At 39.3% G+C, this 24,293-nt stretch overlaps 1 protein-coding gene across 1 annotated transcript; it reads left to right on the top strand.

The window, feature by feature from the left end:
• Window positions 1–5,992: 5,992 nt before the first annotated feature.
• Window positions 5,993–19,763, top strand: LOC138350716 (uncharacterized). Its single transcript, XM_069301927.1, has 5 exons — window positions 5,993–6,102; window positions 9,948–10,155; window positions 11,070–11,225; window positions 14,073–14,246; window positions 16,960–19,763. The coding sequence occupies exons 2-5, from the start codon at window positions 9,972–9,974 to the stop codon at window positions 17,193–17,195; spliced, it is 750 nt and encodes a 249-aa protein (XP_069158028.1). The 5' UTR covers window positions 5,993–6,102; window positions 9,948–9,971; the 3' UTR covers window positions 17,196–19,763.
• Window positions 19,764–24,293: the final 4,530 nt, after the last annotated feature.

The raw sequence follows: 24,293 nt of genomic DNA, 5'->3' as shown, positions 1-24,293 counted from the left end.
ATATATATATATATATATATATATATATATATATAAATATGTGTGAAAGCTGCATGAACGCGCAAGCCATAAATCAATAAGAACTCTATTTGACCCGGCCAGGATTCGAACCCATGCCGTCCAGGATCACCCTTAAACGTACACAGTACCGTGACCACCGTACCAATGATCGTCTTTTTCAATGATCCAATTTGACGATCATTGGTGCGGTAGTCACGGTACTGTGTATGTTTAGAGGTGATCCTGGACGACATGGGTTCGAGTCCTGGCCGGATCAAATAGAGTTCTTAGTGATATATAAATATAATATATTATAGCACGAGTGTCACATATAACATAGCCAGATGTGTTATATCAAGCTGTATTCTTCAGGGACAACAGCTTGTCACCTGTTCATCTGATGAGTTATGTTTCTCATGTGTGAATAAATACAACTTACCACATATGTTGTGTCTTTACTTAATAGAACCTACATATTCTCTATTGGGCCATGGAACTTGAGTTGGTCTTGGGTTTAAGGCCTATTAACCTCTGGAAAGCTATTAAGGCCTACAAACCTCTTGAAGGTTATTAAGTCCAATAAACCTTTGAAGGGTTATTAAGGCCTCCACAAAACCCTAATAACCAGCGAGTATACTTTATTTTTGAACATAGTCCAGGACTAAAGTATACTCTCAGTATACTCACCGAGAACCAGGACACGCCTGTTGGTATATACAATAAAATACTTAAATTGAATTTAAATGAATTAAAAAGTTCTTATAAATAAATGAACAAGTAGCTACATTTATAAAAATACAAACGTAAACTGTAATTACGAAACTGGATACGAATTAACGATTGATATAGTTTACACAGATTTCAAATCAATTACTAATGAATGCAAGAAAAATATATATAATTATATATTCGATTATATCATTAAAATGACAAGGCCCGGTTGATGCAGAGTAAATAGAATAGATTTTGTTGTAATTGACTGATATTAAAAGCCAACTTCACTTAAAGACACATACAGCTTGAAAGATAACTAACTATATATATATATATATATATATATATATATATATATATATATATATATATATATATATATATATATACAAACAAGCTTGAATGGTCCCCGAAGCATATATGCGACTGAAAACTCCACACCCTAGAAGTGACTTGAACCCAGTTTACCTAGAAGCCAAAAATAGAGCAACATTGATTCACGTATTAATATTATATTATGATATCCAAGTTATTTGCCCTCAGAGAGAGAGAAAGTCAGGTATACTGGTAGCTAACTTGTCTCTCTCACCTCGTTGGCAATAGAGAGGCCTCCTACCACTTAAAGCTCACACTCTAACTAGATATATAATGCACTTTGACATGCACTCGAGCTTGCATTTGTGTAAAAATACTTTGACCTTCAATTTTTAACTTAAAATCAAGTCAGATGCAAACTATTGTTATTTTTTTTTTAGCAAATACATTAAACAAAGATTTAACAAAAATAATCGGAAGATTGAAAAAACATATATTTTTTTTACATGTTTTACCAACCATTAAAGTTTAAGTGCAAAGTCCTTTGAGAATATTTAAATCGAAAACTTGTCCCCAAAAAAACTCTTATAATAAAATAGACGAATGGAACGCTATATTAATATTTCTCTGAAAATATGATTTATATACACAAATTATATACATTGAATCAAGTCTGCGAATAAGTCTAAAACGTTTTACAATACAAACACTGAATTGCTGTCTTGACCCATTCTGACGTGACTATTTTTGTGCTGTCATAATAACAGATCTGGATTATTTTTCACTTTGTCCCAAAGAGAATTTTTTATATATCTATTCAGTAAAACCTGTTTGCTTAATTTGCAATGAATTTATTTTCAAAAGCTTATAAAATTTGGACGCAATTCGTTTTCATTGACACGCACATGTGCATATATATGTCGTCTATATGTGAGGGTATGTTTGTTTGTTCAGGGTTGGAGGTCAGATGTTCAGGGCTAGTCTCATCCAACTCTACAAGATACAATATGGGTGGTATGGAAATGTAATAGACTAGTTGGGATCAGCGCCAGAGCCATACTTGAAAAATTATCGACTCCCATAGCGATTATATGCGATTTTCGTAGTCTGAAACTGGAGATTTGTTTTCCGGAGACTTATTTACAATTTTCAGGTGTTCTTAATATTAACTTTTTTGGGAGGGAGAGAGAGAGAGAGAGAGAGAGAGAGAGAGAGAGAGAGAGAGAGAGAGAGAGAGAGAGAGAGAGAGAGAGAGAGAGAGAGAGAGAGAGAGAGAGCAGGAAGCAGGTAGGGAGAGAGAACATGATGGTGGGAGGGGAGAAGGGAAGGGAATTTTTAAGGGGAAAGCGCCAAGCGCTTTCTTTCGAACTTACTTTCTTTGATGGAAACGTAAGAACAGGAGGAATGACGAGAGTGACTGATAGGCATAGAAACAAAGACCTGGGCACTGGAGGATAACACCATTTAATTTCTAATGTTGTACCTAACAGCTAGAATGCACTACTTGGCCTATTATGCAAGGCCCGGTGTGCCTAATGAGCCGAGCTTTCCTGAAGTCATATATTTTTCTAATTATTTTCTTATTAAATGCCAAAGCTTTCCATTATATTACATATGATTACATTTTTTAAAATTTGTGTTAAAACTAACATTGTAATACGACCAAACCCAACATATCATAACCTAACCTAAACTAACATAACTAAGTAATTGTTGTTCTTAATATAATTATAATAATTCAATTAAACCAATTAAAATAATTTCCATATATATATATATATATATATATATATATATATATATATATATGAAAATCTTTTTGAGGCAATAGAGTGACTTGAACTCGCGACCTAGTGATTCGCAGATTCCTGCCTAAACAAGTTCTGAATTGCCTTCAACATCGTTCTGACAGTTCCTGCGACGAAGCTGAAACCAATCGTATTGGAGTTTGCTTTTGAATGGAGAGTTTCGGCGCCGTGGAGAGGGGGGGACCTGCTGCATGGGTGACAGCTTCTCCTCCATATAAACCTACGCTAGCTTTGCGCCCTGAAGAGGCCACTCCAGACCGACAACCAGAGCGCAACTCCATAGTCTCCTGAGACTGATGGATGCCTCCATTACATATATACAAACTGTGGGAGCTCTCATGTAGAAAATGAACTTAACTGGCCCTCCATGTATTGCTGCCTGGCCCTCCATGTATTGCTGCCTGTTCTTCCATGTAGAGTCATCTTGCACTCCATATTGAGTCTTCGTTCCCTTCACTCGTCCTCTATCGAGAGTCTTTGCGAGAATAATAGTCTTTCAGTAGTAGATATATCATCAAAAGATAATTTGAATGTAATTGAAGCATTCAAATATGGATAGTAATTTGTATTATGTTTGCAGGTCATATATTTAAGTCTACGGACATCGCATGCCGCGTTTCATTAGTCACGTCCGCTTCAATTATAAAAACAAATTATCTCTGACGTTCCCATTGCCATTGACACCTGTGCAACTATCCTGAAGCATTGTAGATCATTTGTGTGTACAAAGGCTGTAGCATTATTGTGCACATCTGTGCACCTCGTCTGATGTATTTTGGAATAGGCACCAAGACATCATCCTAGAGTTAGAAACTCTAGCTTAACTAAATTTAATACGTACAGCATAATTTGACCCCACGACCACGAACGAACATCATAACTTGACCCCAAGTTAACGAACAAACAGCATAACTTGACCCCACGACAAGGTGTTCGGGTTCGTTCATTTATGGTAAACAAAACTATTTAATTTTTTACGTAATATGTCGAGATAATGGGTTGCATAAACATCAGAATGACAGTGGAAAAATTAAAGATGAAACATGTAATATATTGATAATTGTTAGAACATTCATATATGGAGCAAGGTAGGAACAAGTTTAAAAAATACTAATGTTAGGCTATTATCATTTATCAGAAAATTAAAAAAAAAAATGTTCAAACGCTTTCAACTTATTTTCAATTCACATACAAGAATAAGAATTGTAAATTAAATATTTAATGAGACGGCGAGAGCCGGCTTTAGACATTTGGCGAATGATTGCAGAAAATAGTTTATATTCATGTGAAAATAAAAATGCTGAAAATATTTTCTATTTATATGAAATAAAAAAAACATTGAATCAATACTAAACTTCATTTCAAGGAATGAAGGATACATAACTAATTCTCTGAAATCATTTTTGAACATTCTGATAATTTGATCGATAAAACTCTTTTCAAACACATCGAAAACAGAGGGAAATTAACTATATACTTGCAAATAATTGTATCCTTGCAATTTAAATTAAAAAATACCTTGCGCAAGATCATTATTGCAACAATACGTATATTTTTTAATTTTTTTAACTAATTCAATGAAGGAAATATGCATTAAATATATATAGAAATTATATATCTATAAATACATTAGCGAGGAATAACAAAATATTATCACACTGCAGAAAAACTTGAAAAACAAAAAATTATTAAGGTTATTTATGAGTTAAATTTAAAACATATACTTGGTCAGAGAATAATGACCTTATCTTGAGGTTATCTTGAGATGATTTCGGGGCTTTAGTGTCCCCGCGGCCCGGTCCTCGACCAGGCCTCCACCCCCAGGAAGCAGCCCGTGACAGCTGACTTGACCTTGCCAAGTGATACAATTTTAAGCATCCAGGTGTTATAATATGCACATTAAACTTCACCAGTGAAATGGGATTATATTGCTTAGGTTGCAAAGTGCATTATTTTGCAACTTTGATATAAGATATTCATGTGAGGCATGAGTCTTACTTTTGAACCAATCACGAAGAGCCGGGTTCGTTATACATATTTGAACACTAGACCGGGGAGCCGGTCGGCCGAGAGGACAGCACACTGGACTTGTGATCCTGTGGTCCTGGGTTCGATCCCAGGCGGCGGCGAGAAACAATGGGCATAGTTTCTTTCACCCTATGCTCCTGTTACCTAGCAGTAAAATAGGTACCTGGGTGTTAGTCAGCTGTCACGGGCTGCTTCCTGGGGGTGGAGGCCTGGTCGAGGACCGGGCCGCGGGGACACTAAAGCCCCGAAATGATCTCAAGATAACCTCAAGATAACTATGCAAGTAAGATGAGGGACTCCCACCACATTCACACATTATATATATATATATATATATATATATATATATATATATATATATATATATATATATATATATATATATGTATATATATATATATATATATATATATATATATATATATATATATATATATATATATATATATGTCGTACCTAGTAGCCAGAACGCACTTCTCAGCCTGCTATGCAAGGCCCGATTTGCCTAATAAGGCAAGTTTTCATGAATTAATTGTTTTTCGATTACCTAACCTACTTAACCTAACCTAACCTACCTTTTTCGGCTACCTAACCGAACCTAACCTATAAAGATAGGTTAGGTTAGGTTAGGTAGGGTTGGTTAGGTTCGGTCATAAATCTACGTTAATTTTAACTCCAATAAAAAAAAAATTGACCTCATACATAATGAAATGGGTAGCTTTATCATTTCATAAGAAAACAATTAGAGAAAATATATTAATTCAGGAAAACTTGGCTTATTAGGCAAATCCGGCCTTGCATAGTAGGCTGAGAAGTGCATTCTGGCTACTAGGTACGACATATATATATATATATATATATATATATATATATATATATATATATATATATATATATATATATATATATATATATATATATATCTCACACGTGCAAATAAACGCTTGCACACACACTCACACAATATTGACAGACAATGCTCAAATTGCAACAATAATTCTTGCCGGTCGACAGAACAGTATAGTACTGAGGCAGATTAAACACGCGACTATAAATAAAGGAACGTGCGAGGCGCCACTTTACAGAGAATGGAGTGTGTCTGTGGAGAACGTTTAGTCAGAACCAATCAGACCTTCGCGCTACTGACCCGCCACCCCCTTCCTTCCTTCTTGACGACATAGCTGAGTATCTTCGCGTGGACCAGTCGCACGTCTCTCCATCTTCAGAGGCGTCTAAGGTACTTCATAGTGTGGGAATCTTGTGTGTACCTTTGTAAACACAAGATTTACTATTGTATACAAGATTAGATTTCCTGGATTTCCTGTATTCCTGTTAAGGACTACTGGGTTACATTAGGTGACATAGGTGATGGATATATTTAAAGAGATTACATACATTCTCTCAGCTGATGTCGGGGTTGATATGGTACCCAAGCCACATAAAAGTTAAAGGAATTGATGACGATTCGGTCTGTTTTGGGACTAATATCAATTTTGTATAATGGTCTGGGATTTAATTTATTCTTAGATGTGTGGGTTGGGACCTGTTATTGTGACTTTCTGTTTACTTATATTGTATTACTATTATTACTTATTGTATTTAATTATTAAGTATATTGGCTGCACTTGTATCCGTGCGCACCCTTGTTCCTCTGATGCGCTTGTACCTATGCTGCCTTGTACCTGTGCTGGTCTTGTACCTGTGCTGGTCTTGTACCTGTGCTGGTCTTGTACCTGTGCTGGTCTTGTACCTGTGTGTGTGTGCCCTTGTACCTGTGCTGTTCTTATACCTATGGTGCCTTGTACCTATGCTACCCTTGTATCTGTGTGAGCCCTTGTACCTGTGCTGCTCTTGTACCTGTGTGAGCCCTTGTACCTGTGCTGTTCTTGTACCTATGCTGCCTTGTACCTATGCTACCCTTGTATCTGTGTGAGCCCTTGTACCTGTGCTGCTCTTGTACCTGTGTGCACCCTTGTACCTGTACTGCTCTTGTACCTGTGTGCGCCCTTGTACCTGTGCTGCCCCTTGTACCTGTGTGCACCCTTGTACCTCTGATGCGCTTGTACCTATGCAATACCTCGTACATGTACAGCACCTTACAGGACACTGGTTGACCTTAGATTAACACAAAGTTTCGTAGACCTTAAGACGAGCCATAGACACCAGGAAGGGGAAGGGAAAGAAATTATCAGGGGAAAGCTCGAAGCCATTACAACTATATAGCACTGGAAAAAGGGTCGGGATAAGGCTTTGTGTTGGGACAGGGGAAAGGAAAAGTGGCCAACCACTTGTGGACGGTCGGGGATTGAGCGCCGACCTGCATGAAGCAAGACCATCGCTCTACCGTCCGACCCAAGTGCTTGGGCGATATACCACGAAGGAATATGTGATAAGATTAACAAAGAAAGGAAAAGGCCTTTGACATGGGATTGTAGCGGCGAATTCAATAAAGAAATACGGGAAGAACTATGAGGAATTCAACGAATTAATTGACAATTAGGTGGAAAGCCGGTGCTTGAGAGCTAAGGCTCAACCTTGTAAGTGCACCGAGATTCGAGAGCCATCATAACTGGGGGTTGCAGTTTGGATTCTATGGACAACAGAATAATTATCAGAATTATTATTATTTATCCCCTCATATTAAAATATTAAGAAAATCAACTGATGAGAGCCGATGTGAGGGTGTTACAATGCATACCGTCCTCTCAATTAATAGGTTGCATTATTTACGTATCGTAACCAACGTACCAAATGCAACCTATTAAAAAAAAATGCTTCACAATATTCACATTTCCTGTGCATTAGGAACACGTTTGTTGTTAGGTTGAAAGGTTGAAAGGTTGAAAGGTTGAATAGATGTAGATCAACAGAACAGTCTGTCTGGTGAGCAAACGCACGAGGTAGCGTAGTTTGGCACTATACGATACTGTGGCACAATACAATACTTCAGGTTATAGTAGAAGATTGTTAAAAGCAGTATTTATATTCACACTTAAATCTTCTCTTGCCATCAAAAAACTCTATTGTACCTTGGATGTTATTTATTAGGTATTTAATCCATATATTTTGATCTATGGTACGAAGACAGTTTTAGAGTTTTCAGAGCTTGCTTCATTGCAACACTAAGCTCATTTCATGCAAGCTTACACAATGTTCCCTATTTGTTACAATGCAGCCTTTTAACATAAAAGGTTATATAGTGAACCGAGTTATAGCCAACAAGATTACCTCGTAGCAGTAAGCTGTCCCAAGAGCTTAACACATTAATCAAATTGGTATATAGGGCTTTTAAATTGTGATGGCCCTGTGTTCTCTTGGTGTGTATAATGTATGCGATGTTTGTGTATGTGTGTGTTGCATACTCACCTAGTTGTGCTTGTGGGTGGTTGAGCTTCAGCTCTTTGTTCCAGCCTCTCAACTATCAATGAACTAGTGTACAGGTTCCTGGGCTTATTGGGCTCTATCATATCTACATTTGAAACTGTGTGTAGAGTCAGCCTCCACCACAACACTGCTTAATGGATTCCATTTATTAACTACCCTGAATTAACTGTGTGTGTGTGTGTGTGTGTCTTTTCGCATAAAAGTAGTCATCTAGATGTGCTTAGCTGTCAAGCACTATCTACTTATCTCCTCCTCTCTAACGTTTTACACAATGTTAGATAGGCAGACGATGAGTCACAATAACGTGGCTAAAGCACAATCGACTTGAGAATGGTCCAGGGCGGACCGAAACATCATCGTTCCTTCACCTTCTAGTGTGTGGTCTGGTCAACTTAGATAGGCAGAGATTCTATAAAACGTTTCATAAAACGTACTACAACGCTTTACAGAACGTTATAGAACAGAATGCAGAAAATCTGTTTTGTCATGGTTCTAATCATATTTATATTTAAAACTATACTGAGGTAACTTCAAGCACTTATTCACAATCCAATTTTCATTTCATCTGCAAATTTCCATATGCTGCTTGTCAATCCTGTGTCTAAGTCATTTTCATATATGGTAAATAACCAACCCATCCTTCAAATAGCACATCACATTTTGACGTATACTTTTCCCAATTCAAAAAATTGTCGTACTAGAAAAAGATGGGTCACGAAATTGATATAATCTCCTGTTTTTATGTTCGTGGGACCTCTGGTAGGTTAAGATAGGGCAATTTAGTACGTCAGTTTCTTGATGCTGGGAACGTTCGCAAGAATGTGCTGAAATAACAGAGGCACGAGGACAGGGCTTTATGGCTCTTATTACAGTCACCAAACTGGACTTTACTCCACTTATGTATATTAACTCTACTTTTCTTTTAAATTTCCAAGCTCTAATCCAAGCCAGGAGCACAACCCTTCCAATACCATTAGGATTTACCTTTCTATGATCTGTAATGAGGCACAGTATCAAAGACCTTGCTGAAGTCAAGATAAAGAATGTCGCAATCCTTCCTGCTATTAACTGTTTGAAATATACAAGAATAGTAAAACCGTTTCGTGAATCCTCGATTAATATATGTCTTTTTCAAGATGCAAACGAATGTATTTTGCGATTATCAATTAAAGCGATTTTCCTCAAAATAGTTGTAAAGCTAATTGACCAATTTTTTGATGGAAGAGATCTATCTCTGAACTTAAAAATATGTTCCACATTAGTAAGCCTCTACGAGGTACGTTGCTTGATTCTTATTGATTAGTTAAATATTCAGGACAAAGGCTTACAAAACTTTCTATTAAGCACTCTGGCAACCACTTAATCTGGGACTAGAGACATGTTTGACATGTTTGGCTATAATTTTTCAATTTGTTTGATAGCTTCCTCCCTGGCAGCCACTAAACTAGTGGTTACCAGCCACATAGATTAGTACACGGAAAAACCCCACATCATGGTTTTTGCAATGTGGTTTTTCCCATACTTGGATCAGTGATTTTGTGATCATTGTTACATAGATTAGTACATAACACATTTGACGAAAGTTAAAATGCTTTTTAAAGGGGAATTAAAGAAGAAAAGAGGAGAACCTTCCAGTTTGTTACGGGTGATACAACTGTTTGCCACAGGACCACCAACTATACCATTCACTTGTTTCAGGAACGACAGTCTGAGTAATCCAAGATGGTGGGTCGGAACAAGATGATGATGGTGGTACTGATAGGGACGTGGACGATCTTTCTGGTCAAGGCAGGTCAGCCTTCCATCTCCTACGTCAGGAACATTGCCCTGGGCAACTTCCTGGTGGCGAAGGGGTTGAGTCTCAGTCAACAGGACGTGTTTGCCAACTTCACCCTTGCCAACAGCTGTAAGTTACTGGAGCATTATGGTCTTGTGTCATCATAATTGCTTTGATTTGATTCTTTGGCTATGGAATGCCTGGCTGATCCATGATGGTTTGCTTCTCTCCGGGCTAATGACTTCCCCAAACTATTGGAGTTGTGATAATTCAGCCCATCTGCCTAAATTGAAAGTACTTATAGCTACTATTTTGGTGAAATGTCCCAATATATTCTGTTGGACCCAAGAAATTCCCGTTTTGTACTATTAATTTTTTAGAGTGTGAGGAAAAAGTTTTTAATTCTTTTTTAGACATTCCTAAATATAACAGTCCCCGTGGTGTTGTGGTTAAGACACTCGCCAGGCGTTTCACGAGCACTTTGTCCTGGGTTCGTATCCTGGCCAGGGAGGATTTACTAGGCGCAAATTCTTAACTGTAGCCTCTGTTTAACCCAACAGTAAAACTGATACCTGGTTGCTAAACGATTTGGCGGGGTCGTATTCCAGGAAACATATGATTAAGGACTTGCCCAAAATGTTATACGTGCTAGTGGCTATACAAGAATGTAAGAACGCTTGTATATTATATTTTACATATATATATATATTATATGTAATTATTGGTTGACCAGCTCCTGCCATCTTAAACACACACACACCTCAGGAATCTGTACACCAGTTGATTGACGGTTGAGAGGCGGGACCAAAGAGCCAAAGCTCAACCCCCGCAAGCACAATTAGGTGAGTACACACACACACACACACACACACACACATACACACACACACACACACACACACACACACACACACACACACACACACACACACACACACACACACACTCGTCTCTGTAACCTTTGGATAATCACCACACTGAAAACGAAAACAGTTTTAGAAATACAATCTCTATATCAGTAATCATTAAGGACGTGTTTTCAGGTGAGTGTCGTACTGCATGTTGGTGCCACAGTCAGTGTATCGCAGCAGCAGCGATGGAGAGACCAGACGGCACAGTACTGTGTTCTCTGTCTGCAATAAGTCCCAGAACCTCCATTTTCCTCAATATCACACAGTCAACTTACTTCTTCTGGGAAGGTAAATTTTGGGTGTAATTTGTATTGACTTTGAATAAGATCAGAAAATACACAAGTGTTTCAAAGGGGCTTGACAGCTGAGTGGACAGGGATTTACATTCGTAGGCCTGAGGCTCCGGGTTCGATCCCCGGTAGAGGCGGAAATAAAATAGGTAGAGTTTCCTACACACTTGATGCCCTGTTACCTAGCAGTAAATAGGTACCTGGGAGTTAGACAGCTGCTACAGGCTGCTTCCTGGGGGTGTGTAATAAAAAGGAGGCATGGTCGAGGAATGGGCCGCGGGGAAGCTAAACCACGAAATTATCTCAAGATAACCTCAAGATAACCAAAGTTATTAATGAAGAATAATCTTTTATATATCCTTGTGAATTATTTTTTATTAATTCTTTCACAAGCGGATCACAGATTTCAAAATATATTGTGTGCCTATAGTTGTCCATTATTACATATTCATATGTATTGAATATATGTAAATCTTAAATTTTCTTTAAATTGTACCTTAAATTTTCAATGTACCTTAAATTTAAATTTGACCAAATTTGACCAAATTTAAAATGACTTTAAATTTATGGTGTCCTTGCAAACTCAATTATAACTCAATTCTTGCCAAAGAATTGAATATCAATTCTAGTCTTTTGTACAACTAGTTATTGTGGGGCAATAGTGTAATACATTCACCTCACGAGCGATAACCTCGGAGATCGAACTCTGTGCGGTGTTCAGGGCTCAAATTAATGTTATTATAACATTAGCAGTCTGAAAGTTTAATAATCCATAACGTTAGCTGAGAAAGACTATTTTTTTTTAACAGGTGAGCATCTATAAGCCAACTGGATTTTTATTATAAATAATCCAACTTCGCTACTAACATAAAAAGTCGACATAAAAATAGTCAATTCCTAACATACAGAGATCACACTAAGCTCAGTCGATTAAGGCAGTGTCTGGGATGCTCCCGGACGCAGGTTCGAATCCTCGTCACGGCCCTTGTGGATTTGTTCTTTAGTCAATAGTTTATCCTTAAAAGTTCACGTCCTGCTAATAATGTAACGGTACCTATGATTCCATTGTTACAATTTGTAATAAAGTTGTTACATCTTGGTATAATGTCTTTATGACATGTTAGAAGGTTGTAACAACGTGTTATATTGGTTGTTAAGAATGTTAGATCTTGTACGAACATTGCATTAACGTTGTAGTTTCGTGTAGCAAAGAAATAATCATGTATGCAAATTACGTTTATTCTGTTTTGCATGACTTCAGATATTTTTGCCCCAAATTCATGTTCATTCCTTACTATTTATTTTCTTTTGAGACGTCGCTAACAACTGTAACTGCAGGTGTTAAAAATAAATGTAAAATTTATTGCATATATCTTAAACATCTAATTATTTGCCCCCTCCTAGAAAAAAAATATAAGCTATAGCACACCCATTGTTAAACTACTCCTTATAGTGTAGTGGCTATAAGGCTATAAGGCTTTAACCCACTATATCACCCCGTGGTGTAATTAGTGTCTTCATATATCATATATCCCTGTACAGTTTCTACCCGATAAGCCGTAGAAAGGATTCGCCAGTATCCGGACACGAAAGGATTCGTCAGTATCCGGACACGAAAGGATTCGCCAGTATCCGGACACGAAAGGATTCGTCAGTATCTGGACACGAAAGGATTCGTCAGTATCCGGACACGAAAGGATTCGCCAGTATCCGGACACGAAAGGATTCGCCAGTATCCGGACACGAAAGGATTCGCCAGTATCCGGACACGAAAGTGTTCGCCAGTATCCGGACACGAAAGGATTCGCCAGTATCCGGACACGAAAGGATTCGCCAGTATCCGGACACGAAAGGATTCGCCAGTATCCGGACACAAAAGGATTCGCCAGTATCCGGACACGAAAGGATTCGCCAGTATCCGGACACGAAAGGATTCGCCAGTATCCGGACACGAAAGGATTCGTCAGTATCCGGACACAAAAGGATTCGCCAGTATCCGGACACGAAAGGATTCGTCAGTATCCGGACACGAAAGGATTCGCCAGTATCCGGACGCCAAAGCCAGTAACCGGACAGACAGGCTGCTGCCTTCCACTCTCAGGAAGATATCCATGCGTGCAGAATGTTCAAAACACTTGAACAATTGAACGGAAATATATTGCTACTGGGAAATCGATACAAACTGTTCTTAACAATACAAATACTCTCCATTAATATGAAAGATTAATGTGTTTTCTAGTGGATGTGTTCAGCATGACCAGCTCCCCCCCCCCCTCCAACATGCTTCATACTGTCCAGCATGAGCAGCTCCTCCTCCCACATACACTAAAGGATTCGCCAGTATCCGGACACGAAAGGATTCGCCAGTATCCGGCGAATCGATTGTGTTCAGCATGAGCAGTTCCTCCTCCCACATACTACATACTGTCCTGAACAACCAGCATCATCATCTCTACCTCAGCCTCCTGAAGTTGACTCAGAGGATTCATCCTATGCACCATGAACATGAAGCTTGAGAAAATAATGAGTCAATACAATGGGATCGAACACGCGTCTCTGGACTCTTCAGTCAACACTCCCTGGGCCTGGGGACTCGATAGCCCTTGGGATCGTTTAACAAAGAGTCACTGCTTAGGTTTACCTGATACAATCCCTTTAAGACATTTAGATCCTCTAATACAGTCATAAATACATGAATTTTAAGAATAATTTCATTAATTGTTTCCTATCTTGCTGTTCAAGTTCAAGTTCAAGTATGTTTATTGAGATAAGCAATAAATACATCTCAAAGGGATAGAGTAGCTTAGGCTATTTCTACTCCCCTCATCTTCCTGTTTCTTTACAGATTCACATGTGGGTCTCAGCTATGGATTAGGGAGCGACAACTTCCTGTATTTCATCTCCTATACGACCCACGTATACAGCGAGGGGAAGGATCTGTGTGCCAGGGTGCCTGGACACCGTCTTGCTATGCTTAAGACAGCTGCTCAGTTTAATGCTGCCGAGAAACTGGCCAATGGTAAGCTTTGGAGTGTTCTGTAATTTGATATTCTGGTGTGTTCAAACATTTTATGATGTATTTTCTTATGTATTTTGCACGTGTGATAGTCTAATGTCAGTGTGCGTGTTCTGACGCACACACACGCATACACACACACACACACACACACACACACACACACACACACACACACACACATACACACACACACACACACTAAACAAAGATGCCGAAGAAATATAAGAAAATTCACAAACAAAGAGTGTTGGGAAGACGGGACACCACGAGCGTTGCTCTCATCCTGTAACTACACTTAGGTAATTACACTTAAGTAATTACACACACATACACACACACACACACACATACACACACACACACACACACACACACACACACACACACACACACACACACACACACACACACACAAAACACACACTTTCTCTCTCTCTCTCTCTCTCTCTCTCTCTCTCTCTCTCTCTCTCTCTCTCTCTCTCTGTTCCAGTCTCTCAAATATTTCTAACCCTCTATGGTATAATAGGGAAGAAGAATGATCGACGGACAACAGTACACACAAGGGAGAGAGAGAAACTTATAACGAAATGAACCGAAAACGGGAAAAATTCACTAAACAGCTGAAAAAATGAAGCAAATAGAAAGCCTTCAGAGTGAACCGTAAAATGCCTAAAGGAAACCCCCACTCAGACCCAGTATGAAAAAAATCAACCTTCAAAAAACATTGAAATCAAACGAGACAACTCTAAAATATCCAGACTGCAAGACGGAGCCATGAAGAGTGGACCAGACCACACACTAGAAGTTGAAGGGATGACGACGTTTCGGTCCATCCTGGACCGTTCTCAAGTCGATTGTGAAAAGGCTCAAGTCATGGCTTTCATGGCTCAAGTCATGACTTTCATGGCTCAAGTCGAGCCATGAAAGCAGCCACTTCACAGGAAGCAGCAAGGTGCATTATCCAGCTGCTCCAATCAGGAGTAGTGGAGATAGAAGGACAGAGCCGCTGTATCACAGATCCTGATGATGGGGCTGAAAGCTGTATAGAAAGTTTTACAGGTTCAGAAGTTACAGCGAGGAAAGAAATCGACTAATAAAGATGATCTTCACAAAAGAGACTACAAAAGAGGCCCTCACATCTAAGAAGAACAAATTTTTGCATCTGACAGGGCACAAAAATGTTATTCTGCAAAGGGGTATTATGAGGAAAGAGAGAGTTAAGGAAGCAGAAGCAAGGAGGAGACACAGGGGAGGGAGAGAGAGAGAGAGAGAGAGAGAGAGAGAGAGAGAGAGAGAGAGAGAGAGAGAGAGAGAGAGAGAGAGAGAGAGAGAGAGAGAGAGAGAGAGAGAAGGAAACGGGGGGTATCACGGTCCCTTAACTCAATGACTTCAGATTGGAGTGAAAAGACGAAAGAGAACGAAGGAAGAGAAGGAGAAGGAAGGAGAAGCCCTGCACATAACGACTAGAGTTTCGAGATGGTTATAGCAGACTACGAAGGATTCAGAAACTATATAACGGGCACAATGACAATGGGAGGACCAAAGATAGTAGTAGTACAAGTAGTAGCAGTGGTACTATACAACACTCACCAAAATAAAGACTACCCAGACAGTAGTACGACAGAAACAGTATGGCAAATCATTATTATAAAGAAAGAGCAGTTTCTTCCCGGCAAAACACGACGAAACTACGACGTTTCTACAACATTCGAGCAAGGTTTAACACCCAACAACTGTAACAAGCCATTTAACAAGTTGCAACAACCTTCTAATACATTATAAAAACGTTATAACAAGATATAACAACTTTATTACAAGTTGTAACTAGGGAAATTATAGGGACTGTTGCGATGTGTGTTTGCAGGGATTTTGCCTGAAGGAAGCCCAGCTTATCATGGGAGACTTCAACAATAGAATGATAGACTGGGAGAACAAAGAACCACAAGGAGCACCACAAGAACATGGAGAGTTAAACTTTCAGACGGGACAACAAGTAACTTTATAAACCATCATGTCAGGGGTCCCACAAAAATAAGAAATATCAAACCAGACAGACCTGATATTCACTCTGAACGAGCCAGACACGAGGGAACTCAGATTTTCCTCCCTATGGGAATGAGTGATTAGAATGTATTGGAATGTGAGAATATGATGGAAGAAGGAATATCTTACTCAAGGAAAGGGAGTTGAAACCGAAAGGCTATTATACTGAAGGGAAAATTAGGAAGAGATGGGACATTAATAGAAATATCATGTGAAACAGATCTCTGGGAAAAAGTTGTACAAGACATGATGGACTACATCACCCAGAGGTGTCAGGAAGCAGAAGGCATCTTTGTCCTGATCTGAAAGGAAATTAAATGAGGTGCAAAGAAGGAACCCATGGTTTAATTTGAGATGTAAGGTGGCAAAGCAACTAAATACAAGGACATGGAGAAACTGCAGGAATAACAGAACTCCAGAGAGCAGATGAAGATAACGAAGTTCCAGGGATGAGTGACTGGTTATCTTCCGAAGCTCAACCGTTGCAAGTACAGTAAGGCGAGGACAATTATATGGGTACGCAAACACATAATGAATTTGTTTTATTGTTATATATTATAAATATAAGACTATTGCATAATCTTTCTTATGCAACAGCAAAATTTGCGACTCAGTTCCGTGATCCTATAACAGGCGGTCAATTTTACAAGTAACTGTTATCCTTTACCAGGTACAAAGGTGCTGGTGGATCTAAGCCGACCAGGAATCATCGGCACACCCATGGTATGGGGCGATGGGTCCCCCTACACCACCGCTGGCTCGGTCTCCTCTGTAGCCTCCATACAGGATGACCAAAACAATCCAGTCGTCTATCGGTTGGAACCGTCTAGATTTAACGACGTGGGTTTGGCGGATGCAACCTACAGGGTTCTGTGCCAGGCTAACCCTCTCGGGTTGGACTGGTAGGTGAGTCTCACTCTATCCTGAGAGAGCAGGAGGAACCCCGGTGCTCTGGGCTCCCCTTGGCAGAAGAATCTCTCTAGTCACGACAATGGCGGATTAGTTTGCATTTGCTGAACCATTCGTGGAGTTTGAAGCTCTAGGAGGATAATTATCCAGTATAATTATCCAGGATAATTATCAGGACAGAGTGTGAAGCCAGTTTGCAGAGTACTTGGGATATGAGGGCGAGATTGGAGGAAAAATGGAAGAACTATGACCAAGTTAATTGTTGTGGCCATCCTCATAGCTCTTCGGATGTCGCAAACTCACCATTTTGGCACTTAAACGCTATATTATTATCTCAGTGTCATCCACTAAGCCGTCATGATATTGATAAGAGGCACTTAGGTGACACGGAAACAATTCATGAACCCAGGAGTGGATATTTCAGTAAATGCTTCAGATAATAACTATAGGTTAGGTCTGGTTCAGTTAGGTCTGACCCAACCACTTGGACTGATTGGTTCAGCTACGACCTCGCTTCTTGCAGGTCGGCGTTCGATCCTCGATAGTCCAAAGGGTTGGGCATCGTTTCTTCCCTCCTTCATATCCCAGGTCAGGATTCATGAAGCATTTACGTATCCACTGACGAAACCTGTTTACATTTAGTAAACAGTTTATGAGCCCCGGAGCAATACGAGGTTATTTATAACAGTAATAAACTTGCTTGGTGAAGTTCCAAACTCCTAAACTGTTCAACACAGGCAAGCAAAGCCGCCATAATTGTTGAAAGATGAACAGGTTTCGTAAGTGGCTGAGCCTTGGGATCTTTTCCAAGGGCTATTTATTCGTGCTGGCTTGGCCCTTTCTCCCGATAATTACCTTACTTCACAGAGGTCAATCGTGATGTAAAGAAACCTAGCCACTGACATCAACACATTCACCAACGGTCTCAAAATGTTTTCTAGATGAAGGTGGGAGAGGAAAAGACAGGAGCTGTTTTGTAATTGGTGACATCAGGCAAGCTTAGCCTGCTAAAGGTCGATGAAGAGGAGAGAGAGAGAGCACTTGACCACGAAGATACACTAGCCTGTATGACAGCACTTTATTTAGAAGACACAGCACTCAATTAAATATTCCAAGACGGGTTTGTTTACCATTACCACAATTATTCCGTAACTGAGCTCAAATCTTATATATATTGTACGCATGGTTTGCGTTAAAACTAGTTATGAACAGTATTCCGCTTTAACATACATTGATCTATTGCATTACGTGTTAAAGTGTAACAGATTTACATAGTAAATGTTTCTGAATGTATTCACATTATGGAATTTGCAAAGTCTACGCAGGCAATAGAGATGAACGTTTTCTATGAAAACTCTTTTAAAGAAGACGAAATATAAATGCATTAAGGACAGACAAAAGAAATATATAACGTTTCTTAATGCTTTCCGGATGCCTCTAGTCGATCTGACTTCAACTTGATATTATAAATAATGAACCACGATCATCCTAGTTTTTCTTATCAAAGTAAACAGTCAGTCGTTTTGCAAAATAACTACAGCCTTCGAGATCAGGCTTGATGTGCTTGATGTAAAATGATGTACTAAAATTTGGGCCGAAACTAACGAAGCAAGAGGACCTACTCATAGAAAAGGGACATCACGTCCATTTTGAGAGTCGCTATGAATTTTAGAACACAAGTTTTTGGACGTAGGGGACTTAACTGGCCACTAGGAATTAATTTATCTGGCGTAACTACAGTATTTAATACTAACACCCACCAACGTTTACTAATGACTATTTATATATAAATAAATATAAATATATATAAATATGTTTATTCAGGTAAGGTACATACATACAAGTGATGTTACATTAATGGATTAATATATAGATAGAGCTAGTACATACAATGCCTAAAGCCACTATTACGCAATGCGTTTCGGGCACTATAATTCATTCAAGATCGACACAAGAGAATTAAACTACAAGAGCTGTCATTCTACTACTTAATATGACGAGACTAACAATTGCTAACATTCCTGAGTATTAATTAACGTACTCCTTGCACTATTATCAAGATTCACATAAAAAGAGTCATTATTCAACATTACATCTGCCCGAAACGCTTTGCGTAATAGTGGCTTTAGGCATTGTATGTACTAGCTCTATCTATAAAGCCAACAAACTTTGTAAAATCTCTTTATGTATGTACCTTACCTAAATAAAAATTATTATTATTATTATTATTATTAAATTAATTCATAAAAAAGCTATTATATTCTGTGGCGTGAATCAAAATTATCTATATCCCAGCTGCCTCGACGAGCTTAATATGTTCACCTCCAATAACAGTCTTCATACACTCACAACAGCACCCAATATGTCTATGTTTTCTACACATACACATATGTATAGTTTCCCGTGTTAGAAAAAGGGGGAACGAGATGTAACATCTAGATATCTAGATGTCACATCAGATGATACATCTAGATGATAAATCTATCAATTTTTGTAAAAACCTCTTGTATGTATGTTCTTTACCTGAATAAACTTATTTATTATTTATTTATTTATTTAAGTTGATACCTCTAGTATAGAGGAGGCATATACACTATTGGATTAGTATGGATACAGTATATACAGTATTGGTTGGATTAATATCTAAAGTTTCCCTATGTAATTTTTGCAATTTCCCCTATTGACAAAATACTATTTTCAATATTTCCTACCGGAAAAGGTACAATAACAGGGATGTATATATATAAACATTGAGTGGCGTACCCTGCTTCTCGATGTATATACACCGAGAGATGTACCGTGCTTAATGTGTATACATTGCTAGTTTACTTTGGTCCTGGAGTATAATAAGGTCCAAAGTATTCTTATTAGTCGGTCTGTAAGCAATTGTGGAGGCCTTAATTACTCATCAGAGGTTGAGAGGTCTAAGAGCAACACCAAACTGGTTATTTCAATGTTTACATTTTCAAGTGGTAACAATTACCTTCAATACTGACTGGAACATCCGAGCTTCAAGGATAATAAGCATCCTGGTGAAGATGGTAATTAGGGATATATAGAGGGTAATTACAGAGGAATAGGGGGAATAACTAGATAATTAACAACCTCTCTCTCTCTCTCTCTCTCTCTCTCTCTCTCACCCACGTCCCTGCTTCTCTCCTTCCCTCCCTCCCCAGGAATAACTAGAAGGGTGGAAACAAAAGAATGTGAGAAGTGTATCTGACAGCTTCTCTCCCACTCCTTCCAGCTAATGATCGCGTGAAGGGAGATTAATCTCTTAGGATTAATCTCTTAGCGTAAATCGTTTACACCCGGATGAAGAACTGATATTTTCTTTCAAGTGTCATAGATATATAAATATAATTTACATTGGAAATGTTTACATATATTTGTTTTAACTACTTGGATTCGTAATTAAGTTTTTTTCTTAAATAGAAAGTTTTTGTTTATAACTTGGCTTTAGATCAAATTTAGTGGTTATTTATATATTCTTATTTACGATACTGTATCTCTAGATTTAACTAATGCAGGCCCAAGAGGCCATAAATAAAATTATGCGAAAAAAAAACTGTTGTGTTCTACCAAGTAATTTGGGGTAGGATGTATGTGTGTCGGGGGGGGAGGGGGGGTTAGGGGGCGGTTAGGGGGGGGGGGGTTAAGGGGGGGTTAGGGGGGGTTAGGGGGCGGTTAGGGGGGGGTTTAAGGGGGGGGGTTAGGGGGGATGGAGAGGCTGTGGCGTGATCAAAAATATGTTACTCTAAGCCTCTACTTACGACAACACAATATATTACGAGTAATTAACTCGTTTTGCGAGACAAAATTTGGCTCATAAATGAATATTAATATATTTTGTTGTGGACGGGAGAGAGAGAGAGAGAGAGAGAGAGAGAGAGAGAGAGAGAGAGAGAGAGAGAGAGAGAGAGAGAGAGAGAGAGAGAGAGAGAGAGAGAGAGAGGGGAGTAGAGAGAGAGAGGGTGGAGGGAGAGAGAGAGAGAGAGAGAGAGAGAGAGAGAGAGAGAGAGAGAGAGAGAGAGAGAGAGAGAGAGAGAGAGAGAGAGAGAGAGAGAGAGAGAGGGAAGTAGAGAGAGAGAGGGTGGAGGGAGAGAGAGAGAGAGAGAGAGAGAGAGAGAGAGAGAGAGAGAGAGAGAGAGAGAGAGAGAGAGAGGGAAGTAGAGAGAGAGAGGGTGGAGGGAGAGAGAGAGAGAGAGAGAGAGGGTGGAGGGAGAGAGAGAGAGAGAGAGAGAGGGATGGAGAGTCAAATCAAGGTGAAAACTGGTATTAATTGAAACATATTATTGTTGTAGGAAGTGCAAACTACCACTACCTGACTGGTGTAGTCAAGGAAGCAATGACGAGCCGAGAGTCCCACACTTTGACTCACCAAAACACCCTGAACTGCAGTCGTAAATTTATCCATGACAGCTAATATTTCATCCTCTCTCTCTCTCTCTCTCTCTCTCTCTCTCTCTCTCTCTCTCTCTCTCTCTCTCTCTCTGTCCTTATCCCTCTCAGATTCACACAAAAATACCCTTTGTGAGCCCTCACCAAGGTACACCAGATTTTCGCAACGAAAATTTACCCAACCTGGTGTAGAAAACAGCAAACAGTTTACCATTGATCACTAGTTAATGCCCCAAAAGGTGTCTCGATTGATCATCTTCCTCTATCAATACCCAAATGAGACATAATTAATCATCAACCTCCATATGTATACCTGACGAGAAACAATTAATCACCAACCACCACGAATACCTAACGATACATAATTCGTCACAATCCTCCATGAATACCTTATGAGCCACGATTGATCACCATCGTCCTGAAAATAATTGATCACCTAGAATAAATTTCTTACTCGTTTATTCATTATTCTTCTTCTCTTTTTTCTCTCTGGGTCTTCGGTGTTCCGCCCACACACCAAATTAGCGTTATATTTCTCCCTCTTCCCTCTTGACAATACATTAGTTCAAGTAATTGAATCGTGCCGGCGGGAAATGAAATTAATATCTTGAGAAAATATGAATGTCTTCTGAACTCTGTGACGGGGGAGAGCACAGGGTGGGCTGGGAGGGTGCTGGGAATGTGCTGGGAGTGTGCTGGGAGGCCTGGGAGTGTGCTAGGAGGCCTGGGAGGGTGCTGGGTGTGCTGGGAGTGTGCTAGGAGGCCTGGGAGTGTGCTAGGAGGCCTGGGAGGGTGCTGGGTGTGCTGGGAGTGTGCTAGGAGGCCTTGGAGTGTGCTAGGAGACCTGGGAGTGTGCTAGGAGACCTGGGAGTGTGCTAGGAAGCCTGGGAGTGTGCTAGGAGGCCTGGGAGTGTGCTAGGAGGCCTGGGAATGTGCTGGGAGTCTACAGGAACGTAATGTGCAAATTTTAGGCAATTTTTATACCACCTTGTTTATCTTTCTTGCTATTATTTTACATTCACCTTCTGGGAACAAAAAGTTCCAAGGAGCACGGGCTATGGCGATCCCGTAGTGGACTTACCTGGCACAGGAGCGGGGCTGTAACTGGATGCGTGTTTATCTGTTTATTTTTCAAATTGGTTTCTTGCTTCTTTTTTTCACTAGAGAGATTATTGTGTACACTGAGTGCTTGAATACATATCCACATAAAGTTATATATATAATGCTATGATTCTTATGTAGAATTGTCTGTTTTGATCCGGTTATTACGGATTTTTGCGTTCAATATTTTTTTTTTAAGTTTTCTGCTGTATTTTTGAAGGAATTTCGTAAATATATCGATAGGGAATTATTTAAATCAATGCGTATTATTTGATATCGGTATAATTTGACTAAATTTAAGGGGTATATTCGGTCAATGTGTGTTAGATGAAGCTGCCTAGTTAATTTTGGTTAAAAATATACAGATTTCAAAATTATCGAAAAATTATGTTGTACTCTTATTAATTAACTCTCACTCTCTTTCTCTCTCTCTTTCTCTCTCTCTCTCTCTCTCTCTCTCTCTCTCTCTCTCTCTCTCTCTCTCTCTCTCTCTCTCTCTCTCTCTCTCTCTCTCTCTCTTCGTAACATACACGGGCAAATTCGTTCCCCTGACGAAAGTTGAGAAGCGGAAACAGGACCAGTAAGAAGTTTGATTCCTGGTTCGTACACGGCTACACAAGTTAAGATTGGCTCCGTGCTCTCAAGTCCTGAGATATATTGGAACTTTTATTATTATTATTTACAGAAGACGTTAATACTATTAACACAAAATAATGACTTGTAATAATAACTTTTTCATAATTATTTTGCTAATGATAGCAACAATATTAGTTATTACACACAGATATCACAATATCGTGATGCATCAAATGAACAAATCCACAAGGGCCGTGACGAAGATTCGAACCTGCGTCTGAGAGCATGGTCAACTGTTTTGACCATGTCGTAGCTCAGTCGATTAAGACAGCGTCTGGGATGCTCTCGGACGCAGGTTCGAATCCTCGTTACGGCCCTTGATAATTTGTTCAATAATAGCTCTTATTATAATTAACGAAATAATCTATTATTTATTATGTTTTGAGAGAATGAAGCTGAATGAAAGAATATAGTGAACGAGAGCCTAACGAAAGCATAATTGGAACTAATGATGTAGGAAGCTTGCCAAACCGTATACCAGCAGATGTATCCTATTCAAAAGAACATGATACATGGCACCTGTATCATACACTACATCATCATCACACCAACACTCATCAGCTCAAGTTATCACCGAAAGAAAGCAATACCAAGCCGAGGGGTGACTCCATACATCACGTAATATCCAGGACTTGATATTGAATCGACTTGAGAATGGTCCAGTACGGACCGAAACGTCGTCGTCCCTTCACCTTCTAGTGTGTGGTCTAGTCAACATCACCTAATATCAACTAATATCTACTAATATCCATCAACGAGAACCCATCCACAGAAGGCGAGCGACACCGAGAGCATCGAACTCGCCGAAGGATTTCGAAGTAGAAATGACTTCGAATGGCCAAAGGAAAGCGAGACATAAGGATCGCAATGACCGCAATGAGAATCGAAACATTCCACCAGCCGGCAAGTGGGAGCAATGCAATTTGGATAATAAGGAGCAGAGTGGGGAGCAATTAA

This window comes from Procambarus clarkii, chromosome 47, assembly GCF_040958095.1.
Source record: "Procambarus clarkii isolate CNS0578487 chromosome 47, FALCON_Pclarkii_2.0, whole genome shotgun sequence".
Lineage (NCBI taxonomy): Eukaryota > Metazoa > Arthropoda > Malacostraca > Decapoda > Cambaridae > Procambarus > Procambarus clarkii.
This window is presented reverse-complemented; position numbering and strand designations above follow the sequence as displayed.

Excerpts from the sequence above, each read along its gene's own strand:
- LOC138350716 (XM_069301927.1), top strand. The coding sequence starts at position 9,972 with ATGGTGGGTCGGAACAAGATGATGATGGTGGTACTGATAGGGACGTGG. Across the intron at positions 10,156-11,069 it reads CTTCACCCTTGCCAACAGCT|GTGAGTGTCGTACTGCATGT; the intron begins GTAAGTTACTGG and ends ACGTGTTTTCAG. Across the intron at positions 11,226-14,072 it reads AACTTACTTCTTCTGGGAAG|ATTCACATGTGGGTCTCAGC; the intron begins GTAAATTTTGGG and ends GTTTCTTTACAG.